This window comes from Leptonotus elevatus, chromosome 9, assembly GCF_054856555.1.
Source record: "Leptonotus elevatus isolate MCC_2025b chromosome 9, RoL_Lele_1.0, whole genome shotgun sequence".
Taxonomy (NCBI): Eukaryota; Metazoa; Chordata; class Actinopteri; order Syngnathiformes; family Syngnathidae; genus Leptonotus; species Leptonotus elevatus.
Window position 1 is genome coordinate 5,464,523 of NC_141247.1, and position 14,988 is coordinate 5,479,510.

Sequence of the window (14,988 nt, forward strand, 5' to 3'; positions counted from 1 at the left end):
CTGATATTCCTTCCTTTCCCTGCACTGCCATTCTGAGAGCAAAATTGCCACTGAACGGACAGAGCAAGTGTTGCGAGGCCGCCAGTGGAGCAGTCATGTCAGTGTATTTGGAGCACACTGGAAGAGACAGCAAGAATCCAGAGGGCGGTTCTCCTCTTCCCTTCAGTCTGCTCTTTGTCACATTGTTCGCAGTCCTTTTCTTGACCTCTTCTTTTCTTGGCATTATCTATATTTTGGGAGAGTGATGATACAGTAGCTACAGTTTTTTTTCTGAAGCTAACTTTTATTTTGATGATTTCATTTTCTGCACCCTGAAATTCAACCTTTAAACAATTAAAAACAAAACTCTAGGCTATACTTAAAGTTTGCTTGAATTAAATTTGTCTGTAGGAGTTGGGTACAATTCTGCATGTTCTTGTTGATTAGTTTTCAGATGTGTCTGCTTTTAGTTGTCATCCCTCGAAAAGTTATTGCTTGCTGTCTTTACTTTTACTCAGTGAAGCGATCTAGCATGGCACAGCTAAAAGTTCATGTGACAAAGCTCATCATTAAAATTGTAGGCTCTATTTTCATGCCCAGTGCAAGTCTAGCGTCTAAATCTGCGCAGGGGTGAGCTAAACTTTGTTTTGGTAATTTTGCAGACCCATTCAACTTGGCGCAGTTAAAACAGTTTTGCGCCATTGTGGGCATGAACTAATCGAAGCAGCTCCTCTCACTCTCTTAAAAATCAGTGCACGAGGGGCACAGTCCTTGAAGCCAAAATTTATTTGCTGGAGTCCATGCAGGAGGTCGAAGCGTGGATAATGTAAAGTTGGCCAGGGAGATCACAGATCTATGAAGTGGGGGCTTGGAGACCACCCCCCACCCTGATTGGACGTGACTTTGTGTTGAAAGAGTGTTGTGCCGAATTCCAAAACAGGCAAAATGAGGCTTGCACGATGTGCAAGTTTGCGCCGTTTATAAATACTGTATTAAGCCAAATGACAACCACAGCCAAACATAAGTGTAATTTGCTTGTATTGCCTTGTTTTCAATCATTGGTAGGGTTTGGCTCAGTATGGTACGGTTTGGCACATATTTTCCATGGTAAAATCTGTAAAAATATCAAACTCGAAATCACACTATTTTAGAAGACATTCACTCAGGTGCAAGTCATTACATGCTGTCTAGGTGGTATGGTATAATGCTATTTATGTATTTATGTCCTGTGTGTTATGTTTTGTATTGATGTAGCTGGCGCAGCTATCACTATCCACCTCACAGTTTAAACACAATCGAGTTTGTTTACTGATCTAAACCGTGGCAATCTAAGTGTTTACAGTATACAGTGTTCCCTCAATTTTCGCGGGTGTTACGTTCCACGCCCACCCGCAATAAGTGAATTATTGCAAAATAAAGGACGTAAAAAAAAAAAATAATAATAATAATAATAATTTAATCTCAGAAAAAACAGTGAAATAATGAGGTACAACCCAAGATAATGGTAATATATATAAGGTAATATATGAATTTTGGACCCCAATACAAATCTGTGATATAGTGAATTTGAATGTCAAATAGAGTTATACATTTTGCCCCACCCTAATTCCCTTGCATTATTCTTCCCAACCCCGATCCTGCCCCTTTTGGCGACCTCATTATTATGGTTATCATCTTTTTTCTCTTTATCATCATCCACATCACATCTCCCGTCTCTGTCTTTCTATTCTGACCAGCCTTTGTGATTGTCATCATTGCCTCAGGTCTAATGAAATTAGAAAGCAGGTTTCTGTGTTAATGTTTTCATGGGGAATGATCAAAAGGCAAAAGGGCGGCTGTAAATATATCCAGAAATAGCTTCACTTCAGTGGCTAGTTAAAACATGCATTAAACATGTTAACATCTTAAAATGTTAAAGCGTTGCTGACCAAGCAACTCACTGCTAATGTCACATCTGCACTCAATTCACACCATTAAATTTCATCTCTATAGTCAAACACGTAATATACTACCTAAAAATATTAATAACTCTCTTTTTATTGCTGCTTGGTTGCATTACAATGAGAAATGTTGCAGGAGCTAGGAACTAACACAAAGGTAAGACGAAAATCTATTTAAAAAATTGTTGATATGCCCAATCGCTTAGCATTTCTTTTGCTGAATAATTAGCTCTCTGACATACTATAGCTCTGATTGACTTTCATCCTTTCTGTTTATGTTGTAAACGGTTGAAATGGACAAATGGACAAACACAGAAGCCTTATGTTCCAGATCTGGCTAACCCACATCAAATGCAGCAGTTTCGTTTCATATTGTAAGCCTGATAGCATAATTTTGAAAATTTTTGAAAAACAAGATAACAACACGGCATCAAACAAAAAGAGTCCACTTACCTCGATTCAACCTTTGCAGGTTACAATGACTTACTGTAGATTACTGTGAATCAACATAGACATCAAGAAAAGCAAAATGTTTATTTTTTTGCATTGAAATTGTGATTATAAGTTTACAAAATTACTTCAATTGTGCTATTAGGCTAACAATAGAGTATTTTATCAGAACCTCTAAAACCTCCCTTATGTACAACGCTGTGAAAAAACATGAATCCTCTTCTCTCTTTTTTTTTGCATGGTTTCCTCACTTCAATGTAAATGTAAATATCAGACGATAACCCAAGTAAACATTAAATGCAGTGTTAATATCAACCGGAATAAGGACGTTTGAAAGTGTGCCACACAGAAGTGACGTCATCTAGCAGAAGCCAATAGAAAAGCACCTTCAGATGACGTGGCTCCATAGGCGACAATTTTGCGTCCTTGAATTTTGGCTCCAATGGCTCAGCTCGCCTGCTTTTTCATTTAACTCAGCCCAAATGCAACGTTAAGTAAGAAATGCGTTACTTTTTTCATTCTACTGCCATGTTTACTAAATATGCACACAAGTAATACACTTTTTTTTAAACGAACACTAATACTGAAACTACTAAAAACTAACAGAACTGCCCTAAAAACTAATTAAAACAAACTTGATGTTTAACAACCAAAACTCAAAACAAAATAAAAACATTAATAAAATGCAAATTCCAAAACTATAAGAACCCAGTTATCCACTAGACTTGTGCTGGACACAAAAATCGGGCCCAGCATGTCCTGCTCCTCTGCTGGTTACTCCTTCTGGGTCTTGACGCCATTTCCAGGCCTTGGCGGCCGAGTAAAAGGATTATTGCTGTCTATGTTCTTTTAAAAGTCTTCACTAAGCATTTTAGCTCCCCATTCATTTATTTCATCTCCCCCAGTCATCATGGGTATATTAATCAGTCACTTAGAAAATATGAAGTGTTTATGTGACAGACAGATTCACACTTTGCTTGTCAGAAGTACTTGATGTGTTTTGTGAATATCTGGTTGGTTTCTTAAACAAGGCTTTATTTTGTACACATTTGCTCAGTGCTTGCCAGGATTAAATCACAGCTGTGTAGTAGAATTTGTATAGGACTGGTAATCATATGTCAAGCCTCCCTTTTATTTTATGTTAGAAAAGCATTGGAACTTCTCACTATGGGTTGGTTAACCACATTAAAACACTTCCTACTACTCTTGCTTTTATGTTTGGAAATGTATTTTTATTTTCATTATACTTAATTAGTGTCTGTTCGTAGGTGTAAAGTCACTCACTTTTGTATCTGCTGGCAATCTTTTGCTATTTCTGGGTATATTCTTCGATCCAGCACACTTGCTAGTGTTCTAATTCTCTGTCTGTTTCCACCTCCGCAGTAAACCTTTCCCCATTGGAGACAGAGTGACATTCAGTGGAAAGGACTGCGTGTGCCAGCAGTGCTCTCGCTCACTGGCCAAGGCAAATGAACCTATCAAAATCCACGGGCCCAGTCGTAAGTCTAGCATCTGCCTTGTTTCCTCCCTTCTGTTTAGAGCTGCCCGCCGCAGACTCTAATTTGATGTGTCCATTAGATCACTTAGCACATTTAGCTAATCAAGTTTCTGTCAGATCAATGTGCCGAGTGAGAATGAAGCAGCTAACCACACTCATCATTCACTTGTCACTGCCAACACACTAAACATCAAGAGTAGCAAGATGTTTATTACTGATGTGGAAGCATGATGATATGATCTGACTTTGAAAATGTTTAAACGCTGAATTATGTGTGAGCAGTCCTGTTCATCACCTTACACCCCAGTGCAGAATTTCTGAGTATGCACATCCCACGTCTTTTATCTTATGATAGAAACTTCTAAATAAATAAATAAGTAAATAATGAAAATAAACAATGAGGCAGGATGGTTAGCATGTCTGCCTCACAGTCGAGAGGTCCCGGGCTCCAATCTCAGGCTCGGCTCAGGTAGAGGTGTTGCCGGAGTGGGTTTTCTCTGTGTACTCCAGCTTTCTTCCCTGCACTTGGGTCCTAACTCCTCCATGAAAACCTGTATCATAAAAGCTTTGAACGATTGTTTGTTTATATGTGCTTTGTGACTGTCTGGCTGCCAGCCCAGGGTCTGCCCTCTTGGTACCACTCGATCAAAGTCAGGTTGGATATGCTCCAGCCACTCGTGACACTCCCAAGGACAAACCGCAGGGAAAACTGATGAATGGAAATAAATAATTCAGGGATGGCAAACTGAAATGATGGAGGGGGCCACAATTTTTCATCAGCACTACTGGGGAGCCACACAGGACCACAAACGTCCTAACTAAATGTATGACAAAAATGCCATTTTACATATGGACAAAATACAGTTGCTGCAGAGGCAGCATCCGTGAGTCCAATTCTTTGCTTTCATATTATTCATCCTCTCAAGCTTTCCCCTGTTATATTTTACCGTTATATTACATACAATCTTGTTAAAATTACAGTCAAAAACTGTACTTTATTTATGGAAAATTACAATTTTATTTACAAGAAAGTAATTTTCTTTTCTTTTACATTATTTTTCTGGCGCCCCAGCTGCTGGATAATTACAGTGTGTTTTTTTTTACTCTTTTTTTAATATATATATATATATTTTGTATATCACTAGATGTCCTTTCAAAATAAATGTTAATACAATTAATGCTACCACCTATAGGATATTAGAGAAATTGTACACAAAGAAATTATGGTAAAATTACGAATTTTTGCTGCTAATTTCTTGGTAAATATAAATTATTTTCTCTTTTTTTTAGGGTTTTTAAGTTGAATTTTACATTTTATTCCATTAAATATTTGTGAAATTACGATACATTTGTGAACGTATTTTAACAAACATCTATCCATCCATCCATTTTCTTAACCGCTTAGTCCTCACAAGGGTCGCGGGGGGCGCTGGAGCCTATCACAGCTGGTTTCGGGCAGTAGGCGGGGTAAACCCTGAACTGGTTGCCAGCCAATCGCAGTATTTTAACAAACAATATATGTATTTCTAATTGAGTTATATATATTGTTACAGTGATTTGATGTTATTTTACATTTGATATTTTAAATCAGAGTTCATTTTTGTAAATTAAATGACATTTTTAAAATACAGAGAAAAAAAAAACTAAAATTAAATGTAAAATTCTGTTATATTACAGTTTTCTTTTTTACAGTGTATATTCTGGCTTGGATATGTGGCGTCAGTATCTCAACTTGGGCAAATACACATTCTATAACCTATAACTATCACAAAAGTGCTGATGAGCTGAATAAGTTGTGTTTGAACACACAGGTAATGTGCTAATATAGCCTACTCCGTTGATGGTAAAACAAAACAAAGCTCTCGTGATTTATATGGACTCATTTGTGGGGTGCATAAAACGCTGGCTCCTGCTCACTGACTGTGCAGTAACAAAAGATGGTAGAGCAGGACTAAGTTATTGGTCTACCCAGATTTCTCCATTCATGAGTACAAAATCCAAATGGCTCCCCAGATGCATGTTCATCACTCTGTCAGAGGGCAACCTCGAAATGTAATCCTCTGTTTTTTTTATGCAGCCTGTTCCGCTGCCGTTCTGTAACTTGAATGTCATTTGTTAGAATGCAAATATAAGAGTTCATAAGAAGTCGTATGACTCTTTGTTTATTATATAACCATGGTTGGATTATTGTCCAATCAGGAGATACATTGAATTTGTAGCTGTTTCCATCACATTTTTGTTGCATCTCAAAACATGGTTTACACATTGTATTCATGTTTTCCAAAAAGATGTTATGCAGATGTGGCATTTAAACTGTGCATTATACATTGCTAATGTAGTTGTACATTACACCTTACAACATTAACTAAATAGTTGTGGAATAACAACAGAGATTTCCGACATCCTCAGAAGAAGCAAATGCATCATGACTCAGTAGAAAACCGTTTGTGAACACTTTCCGATAAGAAATTGAGTCTCTGCGTTATTGATCGAGCCCTATCACCATTGAATGACACTTCCAATATATTTGGCAGCAGCAAGCAGACGGGATGTGCAGCAGTTTTGCACAGTTAAGTGCAGTGTGTCATGGCTGACAGTTTGCACAGAGTGAAGTGGCCCCTTGCACGCGTGCATACGTCTCCCCAGGCCAGTAGATCATGTCTAAGAAGATGACCCAAAGCCAAGTCCTTTTCCTAATGGAAACAAACTAACGTTTCCTTACTGCAGTGTGACAGTCAGGAGCCATGCATCATGTATACCCTCATTATCTAAATTGTCCTGCTACTGATGTCCTCCATAACAACATAATGTATGCCTTACAAGTACAAAGTGCATACAAAGTGTTCTTGACAGTAGGTGAGTGAAATAGTTATTGTTGGGGGTAATATGGACCTTTTCCGTTTTCCTCTTACTTTAAATCAAGGTTGAGCCGTTTTACGGTTAGTAGAAGCCGCTGAGCTCAGCATTATATCACATTTGCAAGGCTATTGATTAGATGGCCTTCAGCAGATTGGTTAGACTATACAAGGAAGCTTAAATACAGTATGCACACACACCGATTTTTAACATCTTAAAGGGATACTTGACTCATTGAGCCATTTTCAGAAGTAAAGTTAATATTTTGTCCATAATTGATGTGATAACTTCATTATTTTTCATGTACAATTAATACCTTTAAAAACAATTTTTTCCACTTGCTGTCGACTGAAGATGGCATCCTGTGCTAAGGAAATAGGAAATGACCTATCATGGCTCACCTGTTTTCTGGGTTTGGTCAGCAAACTGAGACTTGATTGGTTGTCACCTGTTTCCTAAGCACAGGTTACATCCTCTTCAGTTGACAGCAAGTGGCAAAAGTAGTTTTTAAAGCTATATATATATATATATATATAAATCTTTCATATTCATATATATTTCATTATATATATATATGTACACACACACACAAGTATGTATATTTGATTTATTTATAGTGTCTCGAATAATTTTACTTCTTAAGACGTGCACTCCACATATCATAGTTTCATGAAACGTTGAACTGATAAAGATGCTGATTTGCTTGCATTATTGTTGTAATCTGATTTAATGACTAATGTTTACGCCACTTTTTCTTGGTAGTTTCAGTTTGTGATGGTGTTGCAATGAATGCTTAAAAGAGTGCAAGTCAAAGTGTTTAGTAAGTTAACAACTCTCATGTTAATTCATGGTTCATTTCATGGTTTCTTTTGTTTTTATTTTAGCGTAAACCTAAAAACATTTCTTTATAATAAATCTAATATTGTTTATTGTAACAGAAGAAAATTCATGGAAAAAAAGACCTTGAATAAATGCATTTACGATCTGTCTCGGAACTGCAGATGAAAAATAGCCTTTTGGCTAATTTTGGCATATTTACTGAAATGTTTATTAATATGTACTGTCCCTGATACAAATAAATCAAATCAAATCAAATCAAATAATTGCAAATGCAATATTGGGGATTTTATTATTTTATTTCAAAATCGTTCAACTCTAGTGTTCGCCCCAAAACCAGATGTTTGTCATACTGATACTACCACTACAGTACAGACCTGTGAGAGGCATGAGCATGGTGATGTAGGGCTAATCTGGTACCTCATTGTGGTTTCAACCTTGTCTCCTTGTCATGTTTATTGTTGCAAATGCTTTGGAAGACCCTTTATATAGACACTCAAGACAACCATTTTCTCCTCTCTTTGTATCCGACAACAGTGCTTTGAAGCTGCTCCTAATTGGCTATCGTTCCATTTGATTGTCTGTCACTCGGGTGAACTTGCTGTTACAGATGCACATTGGCACTCAGATTGAATAGGTTTAACATCTACATCTTTTACGACTAGATCGGAACGAGGGAAAAAAACACTTAAGACAGACCACAGGATAATGGCTCAGGATAATACTTAAGATAGACAGCCAATAATCAAGGGGCTCACAAAATAAAACAACCTGCCTCTGACTGCTTGTGTTTCTGTCTCCTATTCTTCCCTCCATTTCTTTTCTTTTTTTCTTTTTGTTCCATTGCTGACGCCCCCCTTCCCTCCTCTCCTCCTTCTCCTCTGTTTTGTTCTTGCTCTTTTTGTCCAGACTGTGCCGGATGTGGAGCAGAGATCAAACAAGGTCAGTCTCTCTTGGCGCTGGAGAAGCAGTGGCATGTCAGCTGCTTCAGATGTCAAACGTGCAACATGGTCCTCACCGGAGAATACATCAGCAAGTGAGCATGAAAAGACGAACAGAAACCAAAATACTGTGAAGCGAGTCTCAAAGTCAAAGGTCATAAAAGTCTCAGAGAATCTAATAATTAAATCTGGGCAAGTGATTTGCTCTTTTGTTGTTTGCAAAATAAGCAGCGCAGTTGTGAATGACATCATGGATTCTACCTTCCAAGGTAGAATACAATATGTTGTTGTGATCGCATTTAATAATCCGTAACTTTTTGTTAGTGTGACGGAAGCATGTCACATAACTGTGAAAAGAAGAATTTTCAATTCAAAATATTACCTATAAGATTGCATATAGCGTTTAAGAGAGGTTTTATAATGGCATCACTTTGACTTTGACAGATCATTCTTGCTTTTATAACTACCTGAGAGAAGTCTAAACAACAAATCGGACAAATCAGAAATACAAGAGTAAATTGAATTCAACTTTTGAGATTTTGCTCTACTGTTTCCGCTTACTTTTTGAGACATAAAACAACAGCTTTTTGAATGTATTCTCTGTTGCAGGGATGGAGTGCCATACTGTGAGGCGGACTACCACACCCAGTACGGCGTGAAATGTGAAGGCTGCAGCAGATACATAAGTGGAAGGGTTCTGGAGGTGAGAACACAAAACACTTTCAGCAGCGACACAATGCTAACAGAGATTTAGCTGGGTGGATGTGTGCAGTAATTGAGAAATGCTCAAATGGGAGATGACTGTGCTAAGTGAGAATAATCAGCCTTATCACAATCGAACAGTCGCATTTCATCCTCGGCTCTGTTTAAGCCCCGCTGTGCTTGGGGAGTGTGCGACTTACGATTGGAGAGCGATAAACATTTTGACAAGCTCAACCACACCAAAACAAATCCATCTGCAGTAGTCAAACATACACCGTGTTTGTGGATGAAGCGGTTTAAAGTTGGTCACCAAAAATCCATGGTTGAACAAAACATGTGATAGGGTTTCGATTGGTTAGTACTGTACTGTTTCAATGTTTTTTTTTAATCTTTATTACCTTAACTTATTCACTCCCAGACAATTTTTACTGAAGCAACCCCCTTTTCTACTGGCTGTTTACTGGATTTTGTCCGATTTTGCAAGGCCCACAGAATATTGTGTTCTATTGCTACAAAAACATGAAACCTACCAAAAGAAAGATTAGAGTCTCTTCTTTCATCAGGAAAAAAAATATATTTGTATCTGTTTCCATTTTGCAGCAATTAGCATTAGAATATAGCTAAGTGTCATCATTATTCACAAACCTGTTGAAAACACAGGCCAAGGGATCTTGTTGCAACATAACCCTGGTTGATCTCGTATACTCTGCTGCCACCTGTTGGCCGTTTTTGTAATAACTACTATTGCTTCAAGCTTTCTCTTCAGTTCAGATGCTGCATCAAAGCCTTCTGTATGCTTTAGCATTAAAAGAAAAACGTATAAATATGTATTTGGGAGCATGGTAAAATTTAAAATAGAACATATTTATACATTTTTGGGAGAAAATTAGTCAATTAGTAACTTTGAGTAGAGCGGCATTTCAGACACACATCTTAAAGTACTACAAAGCATGACAAAAGGCTGTTCAAGTGGGGTTGGTAGTTTTTCAATCACAAAGAGGACGAGGCAGAACTTATTTTCATCATGATAATAATACTGATAGGCATAATTTAGGTCACTGTAATTGATATGAAATGTGTAGCAAGTCAACTGTAATTACTGTTTTAGTGCTGTCTTCTTGAGCAGAACATATAATGTAGGGGTAGAATGTCAGGCTTAAACTTACGTTATTCAGGGGCCACTTTCACCCAATTTTGATCTAAAGTACGCCAGATCAGTATGTCCATGGCCTAACAACAGGTCAAAAATATTTCCTGTTTTTTGTGTGCGTGTGTTTGTGCGAATAATTACAATTATATTCTGGGGGGGAATCCCATTTATCGCAGAATAATCTGACAAGTATTAACAAAAATGTATACAAAATATTGGTATCAAATCCTGTCTAACGGCCAAATTTTAGAATGTTCCTTAAGTGGTCGTCAGTGTGCACTGCTGTGGACACAATTAGCAACAACAGTTCATTTGAGTGGAAAAACTGCTATTTGTGTTTTGTCCTCATGGGCCAGATTGGACACCCTGAATAGAATGTTGATATGCTCTTTTTGATAAACCAATTACTAGGCAACACATTGATAACTTCATGACTTTGTGTAAAGAAATATGTAATGTATTATTAATTGTATTTATTATTAACATTGTTTATTTTCTTTATTATTATTTTCATTTATTTATGTACACAATTGATCTATCATTAAAAGCAAAAAAAGAGAGGAGTGTCTTATATATTTTTAAACATTAAACATACTGTATAACATTGATGAGTATGAAAAATAGAACAAAAGTAACAGTGACTATACAAACCATATCAGCATGTAATGTTTATATTTAAATATTTAAGATTTGTATTATTATTTCTTGTATTACACACACTGTGCTTTATGTGCAAGAAAACTGTTTCTAAAACAGTCTCCCTTCTGCACTTAAATACTGAAGATAACCATGTATTATTATTAGTATTATTATTTTATACTGGCTTAAAGAAAACAAAAGTTGAATGAATGACTGAAAAGTCAAAGTAACATGATTTAAAAAGTTAAATTAAAATTGCGAGAGTTGTTGGATTGGAACTAATGAAAGAGATTAGCGGAGATTGATTAAATACCTTTGGATGGTTTTATGGCATTGGGATGCAACACGCATACGCATGCACACGCACACACAATGTCTTGTTGTCCCGGAGCTCCTTTGCTCATCAGAACGCTTGGTGTAAAGTGCTTTGTTCCTCTCTGAGTTATTTATAGACACAGAGACATGTCAGCCTTTATCTTTAAGTCTCCCTCTCTCTCTCTCTCCTCCCTGCTTATATCTATGTCTCACTCAAGGAACACTCCTGTGCACGCATGTGGTTTTCACCAATCAGAGTTTGATGCTGCAATGATGACCTTATTATGTAGAATGCATTTAACTTAATGAGAAATATATTGACGCATGCGGCTGATGGAGTTTACTGGAAGTCTCCAATGGCATTCATCCACTTACTATACCGCTTATCCTGTTCAGGGTCGTAGAAAGTTGCAGCACATCCCATCTGACTTTAGGTGGAAGGCTGACTATATCCTAGGTAGAAATAGGCATGATCTGTTCTTTAATTTCACCACTTTCCTTGTCAGAGTATCATCCATCCATCCATACTCGATACCACTTTATCCTCATTAGAACTGTGCGAATGTCAGTTAAGTATTAAATGAAGAGCAGCCTCTTAATGCCTCAGACAATGCAGCCCTTATTAGTAAGTGTTCCATCTGTTGTACAAATACTGTACCATATGACCGCAGACACGAAGCTCCCTGTTCTTGGAAATCACGAGACAGAAATGCATCCCTCTTGGCTTTCCCTTCAAAGTAACCTGAAACAGAACAAGATTAAATTAACGGCTCACAGACAGTTCTTGGATATAGTACAGTTATTTTGATACATGATTTCTTGAAAGTCATGTAGAACATTTTAGTTAAATGGAGGAAGTGTGTGCAGGTGTTTACATCTAAAGTCGCTGATCATGTTAACAGCATGCGATATACTTGCTCTCAGTCTCAGTGGTAAGATGAAACAACTAAGGTCTCTTTGGCACATACTATACATGTCGGCACAATGTCTATAAATAGCCATTCCCTGATGGTGTGTCAGAAAGGTAGGGTTGATGGTTTGGGGGCACGCCTCATACATCAGCTCCAGTCCACAGAGGCACATGTGTGAGAATTCAGCAGTTAGGATAAGACTGGATTAAGTAGAGTAGTGTATGTATAGATTTTAGGTTTGTGTCCTTCACTTGCATGGTGACATTCTTCTTTCCTTATCTATCAAACACACACAGTGCATTGTCCACATTCATTTCTTTATGTTGACTGACCCTCAGGGATACTTGCTAATTTTGGTAGGGAGGAGCATGTGATTCCAATAAATACAGGCGATCTTATGATCTTATGAAGCCAATGTGATCATGTGTTAAACAGATGATTTAATTGAAAGGAGACTCCTATGAAGCCAACGTATCATGTCAAATACAAGACATTTTGAGCCCTCCATTTCATGAGTATAATACCCCCCCCCCCCCCCCCCCCATTAAACCCCTGACGTATATGATCTGACATCCAGTGTGCACAGAATTTAATTGTTAGATGAAACTATAATAAATTCCCAGAAATTATCCTAGTTTCTATGAAACTTGTTTGCTATTTTAAGGTCTAAATTGTAACGTTAACCATGTTACTTAGCCCTAACTAACCTACATAATCTAGTTAAATTTTATAGTAGTTAGGCTGGTAGTTGACATGGATACGCAGTTTAAGATTAGTCCTCAAATGATATTAAGGTCGAACCAGACTGTTACTATTTATATTATTTATTTGTTTAAAATACATTTTACATTTATTCAGGCTGTTTGTATTACCAGTAATAACCGACTATTTTATTATTGTGAGCAAGTACGAATGTTTGATTTTTCTTACATGTCACCATTTGTAAAACTTACTACTTAAGGGGAAAAAAAAGGAAAATTGAGAGTATACCCACCTCTCCAGGGACCACTGCACAAATGTGGATAGCAGATCCCTGTGCACCATATACAACTTGCCAAACAATTGGGTATGTGCCGCTTGTCGAACGCTAACATTGGTAGCATATGGCAAATCTGTGCTAACTTCGCTGCTCTCCTTAACTTTTTGCTTTAAAAAACAGTGTAGTTCAATCGCAGGCCTAGAAATGGAAGCGGCAGACACATTTTCAGAAATGGGCATACTATTAAGAAGTCAATGTTCCATAACATGTCCCCTTAAAGGTGCGTTTGTGGTTTGTAGAATCTCCCTAAATCTGTTGGGAATGTTTGTTGTTTTCTTCTCATTCAGGCAGGAGGGAAGCACTACCATCCGACCTGTGCCCGTTGTGCTCGTTGTAATATGATGTTCAAAGAGGGAGAGGAAATGTATCTGACAGGTGATGTGTCATACACAAGCAAACACTACTCCGGCTGTGTAAACAAATGCATTAATTTGTAAAATCTCACTCTTCTTCAGGGTGTGAGGTGTGGCACCCATTATGCAAGCAGGCAGCAAGAGCAGAGAGGAGGCTCAGGGTGAGATAGATATTCAAGTTTCTATCTATTGGGTTCAAATTGAAACTGCAGGTTTGTCAATACTGGTACTTTTTTTTTCGTTTATTGGTACCTCAGCACAGACGCCTGTCAGAGACCTCCATCTCTCCTCCAGGCTCCTCCATCGGCTCTCCCAATAGGGTTATATGTGTAAGTAGCCATTTGTCTTTGCATGTTTTAGTCCCTCCTGCTTCCACCAAACCAGAGATAACTCTTTAATTAGAACACGCACAAAAAGGACTAAAGGACCATCCGTGAATTGAGTGTTAGGCACCAACCTCAGAGCTGCTAACTCTCATGCTATGTTCACTCTCTGTGCTCATTCATGTTGAAAATTGCAGTCTCTTTTTGTCACAACAACAACAATCACAACAAGAAAACTAACTTCCCTGCATGCTTGTGTGTCTTGCTATTCTTCCCCCAATATTTTGTATCCATAAATGTTTACGGTTACAGTATTCATCAAAAGCAGTGGCTCTACGTCTCCTTTGCACAGTACCCACTCAGCTCATCCTTTCTTACTAGCTTTTGATGTTTTTCAATTGGCAAAACCAAGTAGCCTACCATACCATGTAATGTACAATGAGGTACTAGTACCTGGTGGGCCAGAGTTCCAAACATACCAAACGAATAGTATATTGTTGCTATAAATCATTGGAGTAGATGCGTGATTCTGATTTTATTTTGACATTTGAGAATACATGACTTTTAATGTGCTGTGACTTTTGTTCTACTTGCTGTTTTACACCAGTCTCCACTTTCCAACATTTTCTACATTGGCTCCATTTTCTTGGTCTTCTCTCGTGGGCCGGCTAGATCAGTGGTAGAGTGGTCATCTCCCAACCAGGAGGTTGCGGGTTTGATCCTCAGCCCTTGTGACCATGTCGACATGTCCTTGAGCAAGACGTTTAACCCTAAATTGCTCTCAGTGGATCTGGCAGCACCCTGGGTGGCTGCAGCCAACCACTGGTGCGTGAATGGGAGGCTTTGTAAAGCGCTTTGGGCACCATATGGTGTAGATAAAATCCTATATATATATAAACAGTTCACTACTCTCAAATGTACATTTTGTTATACTGTAGTGTTTACTACCAGTGACAAATTCCGTGTGTGTTTTAATAATGATGATTCTGATTCTGACCAGTAGTCACATGCTGAGATGTATCCTCCTTCTTCAGTTTCTGCAACAAGTACAGTAG

At 37.8% G+C, this 14,988-nt stretch overlaps 1 protein-coding gene across 1 annotated transcript in view; it reads left to right on the forward strand.

The window, feature by feature from the left end:
• ablim3 (actin binding LIM protein family, member 3) overlaps positions 1–14,988 on the forward strand; it is a 186,051-nt gene that overhangs the window by 156,210 nt on the left and 14,853 nt on the right. The window contains exons 4-9 of the mRNA XM_086084954.1: positions 3,753–3,868; positions 8,470–8,596; positions 9,111–9,204; positions 13,545–13,632; positions 13,713–13,771; positions 13,868–13,939. Of these exons, the coding sequence (XP_085941080.1) occupies positions 3,753–3,868; positions 8,470–8,596; positions 9,111–9,204; positions 13,545–13,632; positions 13,713–13,771; positions 13,868–13,939 (556 nt within the window). The remainder of the gene's footprint in view (positions 1–3,752; positions 3,869–8,469; positions 8,597–9,110; positions 9,205–13,544; positions 13,633–13,712; positions 13,772–13,867; positions 13,940–14,988) is intronic.